The sequence below is a fragment of the Rhamphochromis sp. 'chilingali' genome, assembly GCF_963969265.1.
Source record: "Rhamphochromis sp. 'chilingali' genome assembly, chromosome: 9".
In the NCBI taxonomy this organism is placed as follows: Eukaryota; Metazoa; Chordata; class Actinopteri; order Cichliformes; family Cichlidae; genus Rhamphochromis; species Rhamphochromis sp. 'chilingali'.
The window spans coordinates 6369859-6387266 of record NC_137936.1 but is presented as its reverse complement, the minus strand read 5'-3'; the positions used below and the strand labels follow the sequence as shown (position 1 = coordinate 6387266).

At 41.4% G+C, this 17408-nt stretch overlaps 2 protein-coding genes across 3 annotated transcripts; one reads left to right on the top strand and one right to left on the bottom strand.

The window, feature by feature from the left end:
* The first annotated feature begins 626 nt into the window (after positions 1 to 626).
* On the top strand, positions 627 to 4417 carry LOC308401914 (phosphatase and actin regulator 4-like). Its single transcript, XM_080890373.1, has 5 exons — positions 627 to 1130; positions 2277 to 2338; positions 2486 to 2626; positions 3346 to 3422; positions 3832 to 4417. The coding sequence occupies exons 1-5, from the start codon at positions 1040 to 1042 to the stop codon at positions 3845 to 3847; spliced, it is 387 nt and encodes a 128-aa protein (XP_080746499.1). The 5' UTR covers positions 627 to 1039; the 3' UTR covers positions 3848 to 4417.
* Positions 4418 to 10897: 6480 nt separating this feature from the next.
* ppp1r3db (protein phosphatase 1, regulatory subunit 3Db) lies at positions 10898 to 13096 on the bottom strand. 2 transcript variants are annotated; one of them, XM_080892155.1, is made up of 2 exons: positions 13033 to 13096; positions 10898 to 12858 (listed from the first exon to the last, which is right to left on the bottom strand). In XM_080892155.1, the coding sequence occupies exon 2, from the start codon at positions 12839 to 12841 to the stop codon at positions 11948 to 11950; it is 894 nt and encodes a 297-aa protein (XP_080748281.1). In that variant the 5' UTR covers positions 12842 to 12858; positions 13033 to 13096; the 3' UTR covers positions 10898 to 11947. The 2 variants fall into 2 exon arrangements, with proteins under 2 accessions (XP_080748281.1, XP_080748280.1); XM_080892154.1 differs by having other exon boundaries at positions 13027 to 13092.
* Positions 13097 to 17408: the final 4312 nt, after the last annotated feature.

Here is a 17408-nt window from a genome sequence, read left to right as displayed (position 1 = left end):
TTTCTTTGCTGAAAATGAAAAAGTCTTAAGAAGTGGGCAGAACGCATAATTTTAGGATTTCAAATGGGGTTAAGCTTTCACGGTTTTCTGAAATTCTTGCGCTAAATAAATGTTTCTGGCCTGTCCTGCGCTCCCAACCGCTCTCTGAATTTGGTTCCGGAAGTTTCTTCCTGCTAAAAGGGAGTTTTTCCTTCCCAAGTGATTGCTCAGAGGGATTTTCTCTGTATGGCTGTAGCATCTTTACCTTACAAAAAATAAAACAGTTAATGAGAATAAACTAACAGATCTGCATTTTATAGCTTTTTTTGTCGTTAAAATGTCGTTACTAACGCGTATTTGGTCTGTCCATAAAAGAAAAAACCGCATTGTTAGTTGCTAAATTGTCCACTAAATTTTAGGCAGTAATTTTCTTTTTCCCCTTTTGTTATATATTTCTTCTAATCCCCCTCTTTCGTTGATGCTCCTCTACCACCCCATGTTAAATTCCTGGAAATGCCCCTGATCCTGTAAACGTGTTTCAATACAGAACAGCTCGCTTCATCGCAGCCGTCTGTGTGTGTGCGTGTGTTGCGTGTGAGTGGGTACACAGGGAATCTCCTCCTCAGTCCCACCCCTTCACATTAGTAGTGAGCTAAAAAGGAGGCAGGCGGTGCTGCACCACTCTCAGTCCACTCAGCGCGCATCGCAGAGCTCTCTCCTCATCCCCCGAACGTCCGCGGGGACTCCACCGAGCAGCCAACCAGCGCTCCTCGCTCTCTAAACTCAGCGTCTGCTCGAGCAGCCTCCAAACGGAGCAGAGTCAGGGACAATCTCACATTATTTCCTTTCCACGGAGCTGCGAAACGCGGGGCCTGACTTTGAGTTCCCGATGTGGAGTTGTAATACTTCAAAGACCAAAACGAGCAGCGCGTCGGACTCGAGGTGGAACGCGTTTTGGATGCGCAGCTCTCGGCTCTCTGCGCACCGGCACAAGCGCGCCAAGTGCTAGTAGCAGTGAAAGGACTGAAAAGACTATTGACGGGTGCTGTGGGAGGAAAACATGGTCCAGAACGTAATTCTGGTGTTTTTCCGCAGGAGACTGAGCCAGAGGCCGGCAGTGGAGGAGCTGGAGAGCCGGAACATTTTGAAGCGTAAGTAAAGCGAGCATCCACGGAGCTTTCCACTCCCACTTCATGGCAGGCCTGCGTCTTAAAAAACGAAGTTTCTGATCCTAATTGTAATATTACAGTCAGGTGCTCCCGGCGTTTACATTGACTTAATGGTCCACTTCTTATTTATTTCAGACTTTGGTCGTTTCATATATCTTTAATACTACTTTAATAAGTTACTTTGGACTCTCATGCCACATGGACAAATAGATAATATTTTTAAATAAGTGGATAATGACGGAAAGCTTCATAATCAGTCATTACCCAATTTCCTTCGGGGTCAACCTTCAGGATCAATAAAGTTTTGAATTGAATTGAATTGAATTGAGAATGGCAGCTCTGCTTTTTGTTTGTAGGAGGCTGTAGTTATCATGGCCAAATTCTCTTTTTTCAGCAGATAACGGTCCCCCTCTGATTACACAGTGTCCACGTATTATGTGGAAATTGTTCCCGTGCAGTCCCAGTAATAAGAACATACTTCACTGTGGTTCTAACTGCATTTTTGCAGCAAGAAATTGTTTGATTGTAGCGCTCCAAGCAGTGGAATTAGTCCCGCTGCCCTGAAAGAACAGAACGCTTATGAAAGAGTGTGTGAGGAGACCTAGATTTTGTACATCTGTGTGTCTCTGAGCCACCTGTGAGCCCTCAACAGCTGCCCCTTTCTCTCTCCACACAGGGGCATGTGTTTAAGCCAAACAGCTAGCCCTTTGGCATGACACGCACTGTCTAGCACAGAACATTCAAAAAATTTTAATATTTGGAATCGTGTTTTCCTGTTGAATGAAAAAGAAAGAAATGCGCTCAGGTGCCAGCCCTGCTTTAAGCTGCCAGACTAGTTGACCAAAATTTCAAATGAAACGAGATTAAAAATAAATGAAGTGACATTGAGGGATCTCTGGGCTGTATAATAAAGATCAATCCTATTAGAGGCCTAATCTGCTCCAGTCTCGCTCTCTGACTGACTTGCATTCCTTCTCCTGAGCGCTGCTGCACGCTGGCTCACTAGGGGATATTGATTGCAAGGAGGATCAGACACACTGGCTCTGTTAATCACAGACAGATTACCTGAGCGTCTATCATTTTGCCTCATTTTTCACATCTAATGTTTGTCCTTTCATGTGTCAACAGAGAGAAATGACCAGACTGAGCAGGAGGAGAGGAGGGAGATCAAACAGCGGCTGAACAGAAAGGTAAGAATTTCCCATGTTTGGGTTCACCGCAGGAACCCCAACAGCACACTCACTGTTGCTTTATAAAAAATATTTAGCTTCTATCACCAATTCCATTGATTGCATGAATAAGCTGAAACCATTTGGTTGTTTTGTTTTGTTTTCCAGTTGAACCAGCGGCCGACGGTAGATGAGTTGCGGGACAGAAAGATCCTAATTCGTTTCAGCGACTATGTGGAAGTGGCCAAAGCTCAGGACTATGACAGGAGAGCCGACAAGCCCTGGACCAGACTGTCAGCTGCTGACAAGGTAGCTGAAACTTCTTCACTGTTGTTTTTGTTTTGTTTTTTAAAGCACATAGTCTTTAAACGTCTCTTTTTTTTTGTTGTTGTTTAATTGTTGTGTTGTCTCCTTTTTTGGAGGGTATTTATAAAAAAGATGATTTAGCATCCGGTATTTGATTGTTGGATGATTGCCAATCATTAGATCCTATTGGACAGTGTTTCTTCTTGACCCAATAAATATTCATAAATGTATAATTTGCAATTGGTTAATCCATCACATAATTCAGATCAATTCAAATTATTTATATGGCACCAAATCACAGTAACAGTTTCCTCAAGGTGCTTTAAACTGTAAAGTAACAACCTTCCAATAACAGAGAGCACACCAACAGTCAGAACTATAAGTTGGCTCTTGGCAACAATGGGAAGGAAAAACTCCCTTTTAACAGGAAGAGAACCATACTCGGGCAGGGTCACCCAACTGTTGTGACTGGTAGGGGTGAGAGGAGGAAGATGGTTATATTGTTGCTCCTGGTTTCCCATTAATGCGCATTTATTTGCATTCAGTTTGGGCCACTTTCACTTTTTTTTTCACTTCTTAAAAACCCATGTAAGCTTATATAATCTGAGCCCAAACAACAGATGTTCCCCCCTAATTTGAGCTCCACCACCTGAGCGACCGCGTTTGGGTTTCGAGGGAGGGCACACCTGGGCTCACGCTTGATGTTGCTTTTGTTTTCGCAGGCGGCGATACGGAAGGAGCTGAACGAGTTCAAAAGCAACGAGATGGAAGTTCATTCTTCGAGCAAGCATCTGACAAGGTCAGTGTGTGAGCACGGCGTCACCGGTGCTTCCTTTCTTTATATTTATGCTAGCTTTACTGTTAGCGGACGGGGTTCGGTTTGACATTGTGCAAAGAATGAAAAGTGCATTATTCAACATCAATGAGTGCACACCCTGCAGAGTAGAGCTTAAATTTAGCTGCAGCCGGGGCCCTTGAGATGGGGGGGGAAAAAATTTGCACCACCTCTCGGCTATAATGAATGTCCGCACATATTCAGCTTACGTTTTGCTTCTGTCAGGACTGTCTGTAGCTAAAAAAAAAAGAATTAGCTGGGGTTGTGCTTACGCAAGACCCCATTTTTTTTAAGTGCCCTGTCCATTTGGTAATAATAGGACTGTTGATTGATGAAACCATGCTCACTCTTTCCCCCCTTTTCTGCTTCGCAGGTTCCACCGGCCTTAGCAAGGTTTCTTCTGTGAAGAGTTGCTTAAATCTGGTTTCTTTAGTGAAGACCTTGCACAAAGTCTTCCATTGGCCTGCAGCCACTGGGTGTCCTGATATTTGGGTCCGTTGAACCTTTGGAGGCTATGTCTCTAGAAATGGATCTGCCAGCAGAAGGACAGGGGGGGGGGGGCATGCAGCAAGCTCCACTTCTGCTCAGAAGACCATCTCCTTAACCCTCACTTCACCTCGTCAGCGGAGCAGGAAGAGCTGAGGTTGCGCATTCGCCATAATAAACAAAGCATTGACTTCTTTTTGTTTTTGTAAACGGACTCTTTTAAAAGACGCTCTTTTTTTGACACGGGAGGGGGGGCACGTGCATGTGACCGAGTCGACCAATCCCACTCCAGTATCAGTAGTCACATCCCCGAGCTGTGTCGGAGCTGATTCAGTTGATGATGATTTTCATATCGACAGTGTACATGTTCTTAAACAGAAACCTTGTCTGTGTACAAGATGAAAATCCCTTTGTAAGCACTATTTATTGTCTGCACAATACAGGCTTTCAAATTTGTAAAAACAAACTCTCCTGGTCTTGTGTGTACATTGTGTGTGTTTCAGATCATATTTTAATATCAAAAAGCACAAGAGATATGTGGGATATTTTAGAAATGTGATTCAAAGTTGTTTTTTTCCTCACAGAGGTCAGAATTAGGCTGACGGATGATAGCTGGCTACGGCTGATGAATGGGTTGTAATCCCCTAGATTTATGTCAGTTTTAGATTTATAACATTTGAGTGAAGTTCATCTCGTCACATCAGATGAAGCAGCAATTAGTTGGCAGAATGCAGGCAGTGACCTGTTTCTTATCCTCACGCTTTGTCATCCTCGCACAAATGGCTCTCTGTGCCGGGGACGTCATGTGGGTTTAAACTCCCTCGTGAAAACAAGCTCACCTGACTGCATTTGTCCAATTTGCAGCGAGCTGCTGATCTAATGAGCTTTAATGCGGCGACACAGGAACGGGAATAAGAACGAACCGTTGTGTCAAACCTGAATATTACATGACAAACGCATTAAAATGGTAGGCGAAGCAGGTGCAAGTGAGGTGAGTGAAAAGCCGCTTTCAGAGATTAGAAGCCTCTTACCTGATATTAAAAAATAATAATAAAAAATAAACTAACCCTCCTAATGTAACATTTCAGTCAAGTGGAAATATCAGAGGCTGAAAAATAAAGCACTTCCTGCTGACCCTCTCACTGACTCTCAGGGAATAGAAGTGAACAGAGACAAAAGCTAAATGGCTAAAACGATTATTTATACCTGCGTCTAGAGTTTTAGTTCTTCCCAAATACATTATTGCTAATGTGTCCGAAATGTAAATACCACCTATTTCCTGCTGTTTTTCTTGCAAAAGCCAATTTTTCCCATTCTACTCTATCATTCTGCAATGCGTGCCGATTGGTCAGTTAAGGATTTACTTGAGGACACTGTCCCTTGATGACAACTATTTCCGTTTCCAAACTAGATGTTAAAAGCGTTGTTAAAGTATTTATTGTTAGGAGCTGGTTGCCGTGGTTGGGACTATCGGGGGACTTTAATCAAACTGGCAGATGCTGTGATGAAGTCCCTAATATTTACAGTATGGTATTTCACTACAGTTGAAAAATGGAGCTAGAACTGCCAGAAGAAAGAGGTTTACCCAAACAAATGTTTTTTCACCGTTTAGAACTATCTCACTAACATACTTTATGTAACAGGGGGTTTATAAAGCAGAGGTTCTTAAGTCTTCAGACGACCATGTTCATAGGCCCATCTTCAGCTATTAAATCACTACCTCACAACCTGCTACACAAAATGTCTGGTCTCTGTGGTTAGTTTCCCTCCTTAAGCGGTGGATGGATCAATCCAAAAATCGATAGTATCGAAGCCAACTCTTGTATTTATATTCAATCAATACTAGTGTGAAAGGATCAATACTTTTACTATCATCTAAGATCAATATGTAGACCACTGAATTGTGTTAAATTATTTTTCGGGGAGAGGGTGAGAAGACGCACAACAAACATGCACTATGAAAAATGTCTGAATCTTCTTGTGTTGACTGCCATGTCAATTTAATTTATATCCTATAGTAGGGCTGTGCGATATGACCAAAATCTCATATCCCGATATAAGACATCTATCGTCCGATAACGATATAAATCACAAAAATGTAACATTTTCTGTAAATTCTGTGAATCTCGGGCAGCTCGACTTGCGTGAAGTGTTTCCAGCTGCGCGTCATGTAGCTGGAGTCGAGTGTTTTAACCGATGCATGAAACGATACATTTTTAGACATAAGTTGTAACGGCCGCCGTTTTCATTGTGAGTATTTATTACACGGCGTGCTGCGGGGAAAAGCCTGTTCTAACGTTTGAGTCTAAGGTTTATTTTTTAGCACCTGGCGGCTCTTTTTTACTTCTCATCCGTAAACACTCTGCATCTTTCACGTGATTCAGTTTATTTTGAAAAGTCTCAACAGGATCTTGAGCTTTAATTTGAAAGGTTTAAGTGGAAAATAAACAAGCGGAAACGCGATGCTGTTACCGTCCTTGTTGCTAACGACAACACATAAAAACAAGCACTTGTCTGTCTGTAGTGTGGTTATATTAAATATAAGAGAAAGAGAGAACTTAAAGAAATTAATATAGCCACTACAGTGACCATCAAAATAATGAAAAAATATTGCCGTAAACAGTTTATTTTGCGACACCACGAAACGATAGCATAAAATGAAACGATAGATGTTTTTATATCATCATCCGATATATATGAACAGCCCTAGCCTATAGTACATTTAAACAACAGAAGCTGACCCAGTCCTTTAGAGACAGGCATGTTTACGACCCAGGTCTCAAAAACAAAACCCAGTTTAAGAATAAATGATGAGCTGAAAGATGTGCTTGTTGTGTTAACTAATTGTTGCAGAAAGTAAAAATCCCAGCGATTTAGTCGTTATTTAAACGTGTGAAGAAATTGCAAATTGATGATGATTCATCTCATAAGTCATGAGTCGTGACACTGCTCTCCCCTTAAACTGCCTTTACAGTGTAAAAGTATTGGTACCGGTATTTAGAGCGCTGGCCCTGTATTTACTTTATTTTGGATATACCCTCCATTTTTAAATGTAATGAATTTCTAACTTTAATGTTAACGTTAGAGGCGTGGCTAGTTTGACTGACAGATGTGCTAATCTGTCTGCTAACTGGAGCCTATGAACTACTGAGGTCAGTCCGCCAGCTCAAAGTTTCTGCTGCAGTTTAGGTGAGTGAATTTCTATTTCACAATTTTCTGTTACTTACCCCACACCTATAGTTTACAGATATAGCTAGCTAAATATAGTTTGCTAACTTAAGCTGTGGCTCTTGGGGCTTTTCTGGTACACTTCCGGTTCCAAAAAGCCAAGATGTCGGCATCAAAACACTGTCACTGTGACATAGAAAATGTTTTTCCCTTCTTTTTTTTTCCTTTATTGTTTCCGCTGAGGCTTCAAAACACGAGCAGTGGCTATGGGCACATTTTTCATACACACCGTGATCCGTGTCTTTCACCTCTCTGACATAAACATACACGTTATGAGTCACCGGCTTTTTCCTGGGAGGAGCAGATGGCAGGTGCACTATACTCAAGGACCTCTCGCTGTGTGTAGTAATGAAACACTGATGGTGGTGCAGTCCGGTCCAAACCTGTGGAGGTGCGTGGGAGGAGTAAGGGATGCTCTCGTAGGCATGTGGGGATATCCTGACTTCCGGAGTGTCCCTCAGATGGCTGAAGTCCAGCGGCAAACACACATGGTGAACATATGCTTTGCAGCTTGTAGCCAAGGGTAAGCGTGACGACTATCTGCTCCTGAAACAGTCAAATGTTGTCATGTGTTGGAGCTCGCTTACCCGGAAGCTGCTATTTTCAACCACGCAGTTGCGTCTGTAGAAGCAATCTGAGGAAATCAATCACATGATGAACACTAAAAATAAACTGCTATTACAAGTTACACAACTCCTTTATCTCAGAAAACATACATTTCTTCCTGACTTTTTGATGTTACATTAATTATTTGAATCCTAACGAATCCATAAATTTTTACATTTCAGTCAAAGCCAGTCTACAAAGCGAACGTCAGCACCGATCATCATGCAGGCTCCTAATATGGTGTCTTCTTATATAACTACCGACAACAAGCGCAAGATGACGGCCCAAAAATAAAGCCAGAGCGCTGGAAGGCTGCATTCAAGTGTGTCTCAACAACAGCAACACCACACTGGCACAACAGCTATTCAATTCAGTTCAGTTCAATTCAATTTATTTATTTAGTGCTAAATCACAACTGTCACCTCAAGGCGCTTTATACTGTAAGGTAAATCCCCTACAGTAAACAAAGAAAACAGAGAAAAAAACCAACAATTATATGACCCTATGAGCAAGCCCTTTGGTGACAGTGGGAAGGAAAAACTCCCTTTTAACAGGAAGGAACCTCCAGCAGAACCAGGCTTAGGAAGGGGTGGCCATCTGCCCTGACTGGTTGGGGTGAGGGCATAAATAGATGAAGACAGGATGAAGATGTGCTCTGGTTTCGGCTAATGGACTATAAATGAGAAAGGGGAAAGCGATGAAAAAGTGGTAACATAGAGCAGCGGTCCCCAACCCCCGAGCCACGGACCAGTTTGGTAGCGGGCCGCGAGAGTTGAGGCTCGGGTGTGAAATTTATGGTTTTATGTTTTTTTTATGTAGACTGGAGCCTTCAAGTTTATATTGTTAAATGGAAATTATGAGACAATGTTTTCACATTGTTTTAAGGAGAAACATGAAAGTAACGTATTGAATAGTATAAAAATGATTTTCTCCTGGAAATAATACTGCATTACTTTTACAAAAAGTGTTCTGTATAATATGTGTAAAACTTCAGTTTTTTTGAGTAACAACCCCGACACTGATCACAACATGTACAAACATTGAACTACACAGCATGCAGTCAATTTGGATGAATGAAACGTCTTTGAAATGTTGCTTCTGGTGGTGATTGTCAATGAGAACCCAACGGCAACTGGTAAGAAAATTGGTAAGGAATGTAATCAATAAGTAATATTGATAAAGGAATAATAATGGAGAAATTCTTACAACTTCCCACCCCATGTCGTCGATGTGCTCTTGGAGTAACTGGTAGTCCGGCAACTCCTGGGAAGGCCCGCCACTGTCCCAACGTCTCTCCAAGCCTAAGAAATAGCTTTGTAACCCTTCCAGGCTGATGGATGTCAATGACTTTGTTTCTCATCTGTTTCTTTCTATTGTGGCATGATTGACTGAGATCTTTCAGCCTACTTCTCTTTGTCAGACAGCTTCTATTTAAGTGATTTCTTGATTGGCAGTACTCGGGGACACTGAACTGAGGTTTTCAAAAATGTGGTCGATCAAAGTTGATTCATGATTTAATAAGTGGGAACAATTAGTTTTTCACATAGAGCCAGGTAGGCTTGGATGGCTTTCATCCCTTAATAAATGAAATCATAATTTTATATTTCTTCACAGCATTATAAAGTGGAGGCACCAGAGTTTATCATTTGTATTGCAAGAATAGTAGAAGTTGCAGAGGCGCATAACAACCCCATCATATATGAGATATTGTTACATCTTAAGTCCCCCTCCCCAAAAAACGTGTAAGCTAGATTAAATTTGCTTCACCTGGAGTATTACGTGTATGTATTTATATAGCAATGATCCAGTGGCAACATATAAAAATGTAACTAAAGCTATAACTCCTTTGATTGTTTGATGTTGTTTTTGTTGCTACTTTTAAACATTTGAAATGGAACATTTCACTTCTGTAACAGAGGTTTTTGTTTTTTTTCCATGGCGGCTTTTGTCTGAAGTTTTCCATCACATACCCTAAACAAAAATGTGAAACTTAGTAACTGGATTTCAAATCAACATACAGTTGGAGCAATTGCGCCATCTAGTGCCCCACAAAAATATCAGCATTCCCTGGTGTGAGTAAATGAGGAGTGGTTGGCATTTTTTGTGCTTTCAGACATTTTACAAATCACATAGAAGATAATGAGACATGACGATTGTTCCAAAAATCTGCAGCCTGCTTTTTTATACTGAAAATTTAAACGTTACCTTGCTCTGTTTTGAATCCTTTTTAAATATGAACCGCTGTAACATTATACAGTATGTATATGACGGAAAATAAAGAAATTCATATTAGGTCTCATTTAAGATATACATAAATATGTATTGTATGGATTATGTTTTCCACTGTTTCAGCAGAATCATATTAACCACAGTGCACGATCTAGAAAGTAAATCCATTAATCAGATTAATGTGAAGAAACAGGAGAAGGAAATACTCAGGTGTATTTAAATGCCTGCCTGATATGCTCTGTGAGGTCTTGGGTGGTCACATCTCATAGCTGCTGTCATGTGTAAAGCATGCCACACAGCTGTGGCAACTAATGCAGGTGGAAACATATCCTCCTGTGAGCTAAACACCACGTCTGCCAGAAAGTGCTCTGGAATCTGTGCTCTCATATTTATGGAAACTTCTTGGTCAAAGGTCAGCACTGTTTGGGATCTAAGGCTCTCCCTACAACAAAATGATCTCCAGAGGAATGGGGTCAAGCAGAAAGTGCACAAGCAGCTTATGTTTAGCCAGCAGCTCACGACCTCCACTCCGTCTGTGTGAAATCAGCACAGAGAATAGGTTTTATCACCTTGTGCAGTTTCTGCGTTAAGATGCGACGACTCAGACTGTCAGTCACGAAAATGGGTCACGAGACTTGTTAAAGTGCAGAGTGAGCAAAATATTTTGTGAGTTTGTGCAGAGGTGGCCGTGGTTTTGTCTAAATAAAAGCCCAGTAGGAACATGCAGATCTTTTCCTGACTTAAAATGCAGCGGCACAGATTTTACTCACCAGGTTGTGTTGATTTGTTACAAGGTGATGTCATCAGGGTTGTCTCGGCCCAGTGTGTACACTTTATTTTTTTTAAATACTTTATAATATAAGCTCACAAACAATGTGGATTTATGCCAATTGACACTTTTTTATTCAGATTACAAAACCAAATTCACCAAAACACACACAAGACAGCTGATCAGATAAATTGAATGGCATCATTATATTCATGTTCATCTTATTCCACTGTCTGTTTTTAAGGTTTCATTTGTAAACCGCTGAAGAGCTGTAGACGTTGGGGAGCATTTTACCAGCAGGTGTGTCGTCTCAAAGCTTTGATATCTCTATCAAAACCTACTGAGTTTCCTCAAGAGATCTTTTCCCAGACCAGCATGGAAAAATAATCTATTTTAAAATCATTGCCTGTTTAAATATAGCATACTGTGCCATCTTTCACTTCAGCTACAAACTACACTAAACTTGAGCATGGCACTAGTTCAGCTTCAGTTGGTGTCATAGCTGCTGTTGTATTCTGTCAATCTGATTTAAGTAAATGTAGAACATTTTAACTATTTTTAAAAACAGGAATTCACATTGAGTACCTTTTAATAGCCCAATAGCTCAAAACTTTATCAAGGAAGTTAAAAATCCCACAGCACCTTCTTTCAGATTTCACGGCAGCCCATTGAGACACCACTTTCTAGTACATTTGGCACAAAATTACTAAATGACTGGTTCACACAAGAAAATGTTACTTGTGCATGAGAGGTGGAGGACCTGCTGTTTGACTTACTGTGAAAGCAAAATTTTAGCATCCAAAATGATACATGGAGCTGAAATATTGTGAAAAATATGGACATTCTGAACGGTAACTGAACATACAAAGCATTAAAACTAATTACAGATAAAGTGAAAAACAACATTGTCTTATTAAGATGCAGTGTTCTGCCTGGATACTGCCCAGCACAATTATATAACTGGAGGCAGGTGGTTTTAATGTTAGCTCTTTTGTAGATGGTATAAACTGAAGAATTTGCATGTTAGCGATATTTAAAAGTAGCTGGTTGAGTGCAAATTCCTAGAAATTGTGCTTGCTTAGTTCCAGTCCACCACACAATGCAATATAATGGATAAAAGTTTGGCTGCAAAGGATTTAGTGTCATCCTCTCCACGCGTCCATGTGGTTGCTCAGGTGAAATGTAGCATGCTATCTTCACACTCCCTTGGCACGGTCACCTTGTAGCTGTGGCATGAAAGTTTGTAATTATTGCCGTTGTTGTTGTCCCAGTAATCAGATCCTTTTACGTGGTAGCAGATTGCAAATTCCAAGCTAGCCCCTGGCTGCAAAGCGAACGGTGGGACAGGAAGACGAAACCTGAAGACGTCCAGTACTGGAGAGTCACACCCCTCACGGTATACACTCGATAGCCAGGATGCTGCTGTATTTGTGTGTGTTCTCCAGTTGGTGTAAGAGTAGTGTACTGTGACTTCTTTCTCATAGGCTACATTAAATACTTGTATGGTGCCTGTTATCCCCTGCTCTGAACATAGGATCTGCTCAAGACACACGCGCTGTGTGTGCAGCCGTGTCAGGAAGTCCGGCTGAGCACCCATATTTTCAGGAAAACAGGGTTTGAAGTAAGGCAGTGACAGCTCCAGGGACTTCCCAAAAGCCAATTCAGAGCTCATCAGCAGCCTGAATATAACATGTTGGGGTATAATGGGACACTCTTGAACTTTGAAAACCTTAACTTCCTCTAACTGAAGACCCAGTGAGTCCACAAAGCGTACCTGTACACTCCTAAGTTCCTTCTTGCGCTCTGCAGACGATGGAAGAGACTGAGCTCGTCTCCTTATGATGGTCTTGGTTGAGGGATCGCTGGAAAGACTTTGCCTTGAACTGGGCTCCTTCACGGGTGGAGGTCTTGGACTTGGAGGGCGGATCCGGACGGGGGCTTTGGGAGGTTGAGGTTTGGGATCATAAATGTCCCGTAGCCGGATGGTTCTAGTTGAGGATACATTGTTGGAGCCACCCATGAACTGAAGCTGGTTCCAAGACTTCTCACAAGAAGCCCCATCCATTTTGACAACTGAAACACCTTGAGAAACAAAGCAACCAATGCATTACCCAAACATTTCATTCACAACTGCTCATACAGTCTACAAGCATTCACCAATTCTACACAAAACATATTTGACAAAATGATCTTTCAAATGCTTAAAATCTAAAATTGCTCTGTGCTATACTGGTTCAAGCAGGATCAAACCTTTACAGCAGTGTTTGTTGTTGAGCAGGTCTCTTGCGTGTGACCTAGTTCACTATGCGGGACTTGCTATGAACCCAGCTGCAACCACATGACAGAGAAGAGGAGACCACCTCTGCCAGCAAATGCCAGAGATTCCACGGGAAGGCTGACTAGACATATTTAGCCAAAATGAAAATAAAAAACCCTCTTTATATCTCTCTATCTAGACTCTAGAGAGGTTTGTATTAATAAAGATATAGCAAGCCACCAACAGTTAATAATTAGCAAAGATAATTCCATAAACAGCCTAAGGGACTCCACTGACAGCCAGATCTGGACGATAACCTCCAATTTGTAGCTCACACCCTTTGATCTCAGCACTTGACATATAACATGAGACCCTGACTGAGGACGGGATGAGTGTTTATTTATAGCAGACAGGGAAGGACGGTGTCTGTTCTCTGAAGATGCCTGTCTTGTTTCTTTATAGTTGCTGACCTGAAACAGTAATTATTTACAAGCTTAAAAATGGTGAAACATACTGCAGCAGCAAAACACTATGAAAAGGGGAATTTCTAATTGTTTAGACTGGATTGGTGTATGGTGATACTAGGCTTGAAATAAATAGTCACGGAGATGCAAAAAAATGTTGAAAATTTCAAGTTTATTTTGTGTATTGGCTGAGGACGGGTTTCAATGATGCCTTTTTCACCTACACTACCAGTCAGAAGTTTTAGAACACCCCAATTTTTCCAGTTTGTTGAAAATTATGCAGTTCAATATCTCGTTTCAGCATAGTACAAATAAGTAACTGGAGTTAAAAAAGAAATCATGGTTCAAAATTCTAAACTTTTGACTCATCAAAGTAGCCGCCTTTGGCAGATATAACAGCTGAACACACCCGTGTTCTTTCTTCAATAGAAGTCAAATATTCTTCAGAAAGTTCTTCCCATATCTGCTGCAGAAGTTCCCATAAATGTGACACTTGTAGGTTGCTTTGCTTTCACTCTTCTGTCCAGTTCATCCCAAACCAGCTTGATGTGGTTTAAGTCTGGAGTCTGTGCTGACCACTCCATGTTTTCAAGCTTAGCATCTTGTTCTTTTTTCCCGAGGTAGTTCTGTCATAGCTGGACTCGTGTTTTGGGTCATTATCTTGCTGTAGGATGAACCCCTGACCAACTAGGTGCATAGAGGGTACTGCATGGCGCTGCAGAATGCTGTGGTAGCTGCTTTGGTTCAGGCTGCCTCTCACTCTGTACAAGTCACCGACCCTGGATCCAGCAAAAAGTCCCAGACCATCACGCTGATGCCACACACTGTGGAACCATCCTTTCACCTACTCGACGGCTCACAAAGATCCTGTGTGATGAACCGAAGATTTTGATTCATCCATAACACCTTCTTCCAGTCTTCAGTAGTCCAATGGCGTTGTTTCATGGCCCAGGCAAGCCAAGTCTTATTCTGAAATCTTAACAAAGGCTTTCTTCCTGCAACTCGTCCTGTCAAACCTGCAGCTCGAAGTCTTCTCTTCACAGCTGAAACTGAGACTTGCTACTACGACCACTATGAAGCTGTGCTTGAAGCTGTTGTCCTGTCGCCTATCACACAAGCTGTTAACTCTCAGAAACTTGTCCTCTGATTCAGTTGAGGCTTTGGGTCTGCCAGACCTCTTCCTGTCAGAGTTTTCCAGTTTCTGAGTCTTTGATGGTGAAGGAACTGTGCTCACTGACACCTTGAATTTCTTTGCCATTTCTCTGTAGAAAAGACCTACATTTTTAAGTGTTATGATGGTCTGTCTCTCTTCCACTGTTAATTGCCTTTTTCTTGCCATTTTTGTATCAACACACTATTTTCTGCAGTACAATAGTGTTCAACTGATGCTCACAAGGGTATGATACCACAGTGTGTTCTAACACTGCTTTTATGCAGACAGAGGAGTAAGTCATCCAGAAAAGTTGGAGCACCTGTAGGAATTAGTAGCACCAGATTTCAAGACTTGATCAACCTTCATTGCTGCAGAACAGTTTTAAATTGGTAATACATTTTTGTTTTCTTGAAAAAGGACTATTTTTTTAGTTTTGGGTAACCTTACTGCAATAGACTGGCCACCTGTCCAGGGTGTACCCCACCTCTCGCCCTGTGATAGCTGAGATAGGCTGCAGCCCCCCTGCAAACCTGGTAGGGGTCACGGGGGCTGCAGACGATACTTATTTATTAAGGTTGTTTGTTTTTTGTTATGTGAGAAAATAGGCTTATATCAGACATAGCATGGTAATGAATTAAGCAGCACCAGCTAGCCATTGGTACATTGAACTCCAACATATTACATATATTTATGTATGAAGATGGACAGATCCATTGGCAGACTTAAAAGGAGAGATGATGATGGCATTAGAGCTAGTAGTTAAAAGTTATATTACAGTACTGTGAAAATAGCTTTTGCCACCCCTCTTGTTATTACATTTAGCTAGGCAAACGACAGTCCTTCATTTTATTGTTCAATACAGACTGAACTTCTCTTTTTGTGCTTTCTTGAAGTAGTCTTCAGGAATAATTCTCCAGGCTTCTGGAAGAACATTCAAAGCTCTTCTTTGGATGTTGACTGCCTTTTGTTCCTTTCTTTGTCAAGATGATCCCACAATAGTTCTTGGCTCTGGGAGGCCAATGCGTGACTTTCAGTGGTCCACTCTGTGTTTGTCTATCCACGTATGCTTTTTCTTTGACCATTTGTTTGGGATCCCTGTTATGCTGAAAAATAAAATCCCTGTCAATCTGACAGTTTCCAGATATCTTGGTACTCGCATTTATAATTTTCTCAATTTTGACAATAACTCCAACCAGAACTTTTATATTTGGACTAATCACTCCATCAGACTGGTTGGCACCAATTTTCAGTCCAGTTCTTGTGTAATTAGGCATCGATCAGTCTTTTCTCCCCATTTGCCATTCTTACGTATGACTACTTAAGACCCCGCAGATCATTTCTGATGAGGACTGAGCAAAAATTAGATGGATCAGGTGAAAGGTGAGATGCATCACGCATGTACTGTCTCGGGTCTTTGCTGAATTTTTTTTCCAGTTTCTTATGACTTGCTACTGTTCTTCTGCTGTAGATAGTTTGTCAGGCCTGTCACATGTTCTTTTAGTCTTCCACTTGTCCAGTTTGTGCAAAATTGCTTGCATACATACTGCAAAGCATGTTGACTCTTATAAATTTTGGTTAGTAGCTCTTTGGTAAACAATTTGTTGTTTCAAAAATACTATTTTACAACTGTCAAACTATGTTATCAATGGCATTTTTTCATAGATTAAACCAAAGAAACAGGAACAAATCATGTGTTTTTCTGCTAGACAGAACAACTGAACACACGTTAGCACAGATACCTGCGTTTATCACAGAGAAGTGTGGAGGACAGGTTGACCGATTGAAGTTCAAACAGCTTTGGGCTCTTCTGGTTGGCAGCAGTTTGGATTGTGTGAGCACTGATCATTGGCAGCTTTGCAGAACAAACATCAATCTTAGAAGCTGTATAGCTGCCCTGTCATGAAAAGATGGAGGAGCCAAAGCTTCACATTTCCTGCAGAGAGTCATCAAGGGTGATCTGCCTTCAGGTGCTGCCTTCATACCTGCTGGCAGGGCTGGGCATGGTGACGGCTGGTATGCTGCTAGACTGTGTGCAGGTCAGTAACACACCAGCTGCTGAATCAAAGAACTATGACAGTGTTGTTCTGTACAGGGTAGCTGCAGGTCTAGTACAGTCTGATAAAGCACAGAATTCATTCTCCTCACCCAAAAAGTCAGTAGAAAGTATTGTTTATGTTCCTCACTTCACTGCAGGTCTGAACTAGCAGGTGTGATCTGCACTGAAATGATTGGTGATTTTAGCAAGTTTCTTAGGTTTGTATGACTGAAGTTAGAATAAAACAGTTGGGCTTATTGCTCTTGTGTGTTTTCCCAAATCTTTGAATGATATGATCACAACAAGGTTATTAAGTATCATCACACCTATCTTTAAAATTACGTTTTAAAAAATTCTGACAAAAACTTGGTAAGCAATCTGAACTACACTGTGACGTGTCCAAGCTTATCTCAGGTGAAGTAACTGAGCTGTGAGCTCATGATAGATTTGGAGGTCACCATGACCAACTATGAAGTGGCCTTGACCTATGGGAAGTAAATAAGGTTTGAAAGCAATTTGCAATTACCCATGAACACGCCAACAAGTGACTATGGGACAACTGAAACAAGGCTAGACTGTAAATGAAAATGGAAGGAGAAACACTGGCAGACTTTGCAGTTGTGTAAATGGATAAAAAACCATTAGGCAGGGTTAGGCCTCTTAAACAACTTTCACATTTTCCTGTTATATTGTAAATCTGTAGTACAACAGAGTATTAGGGCC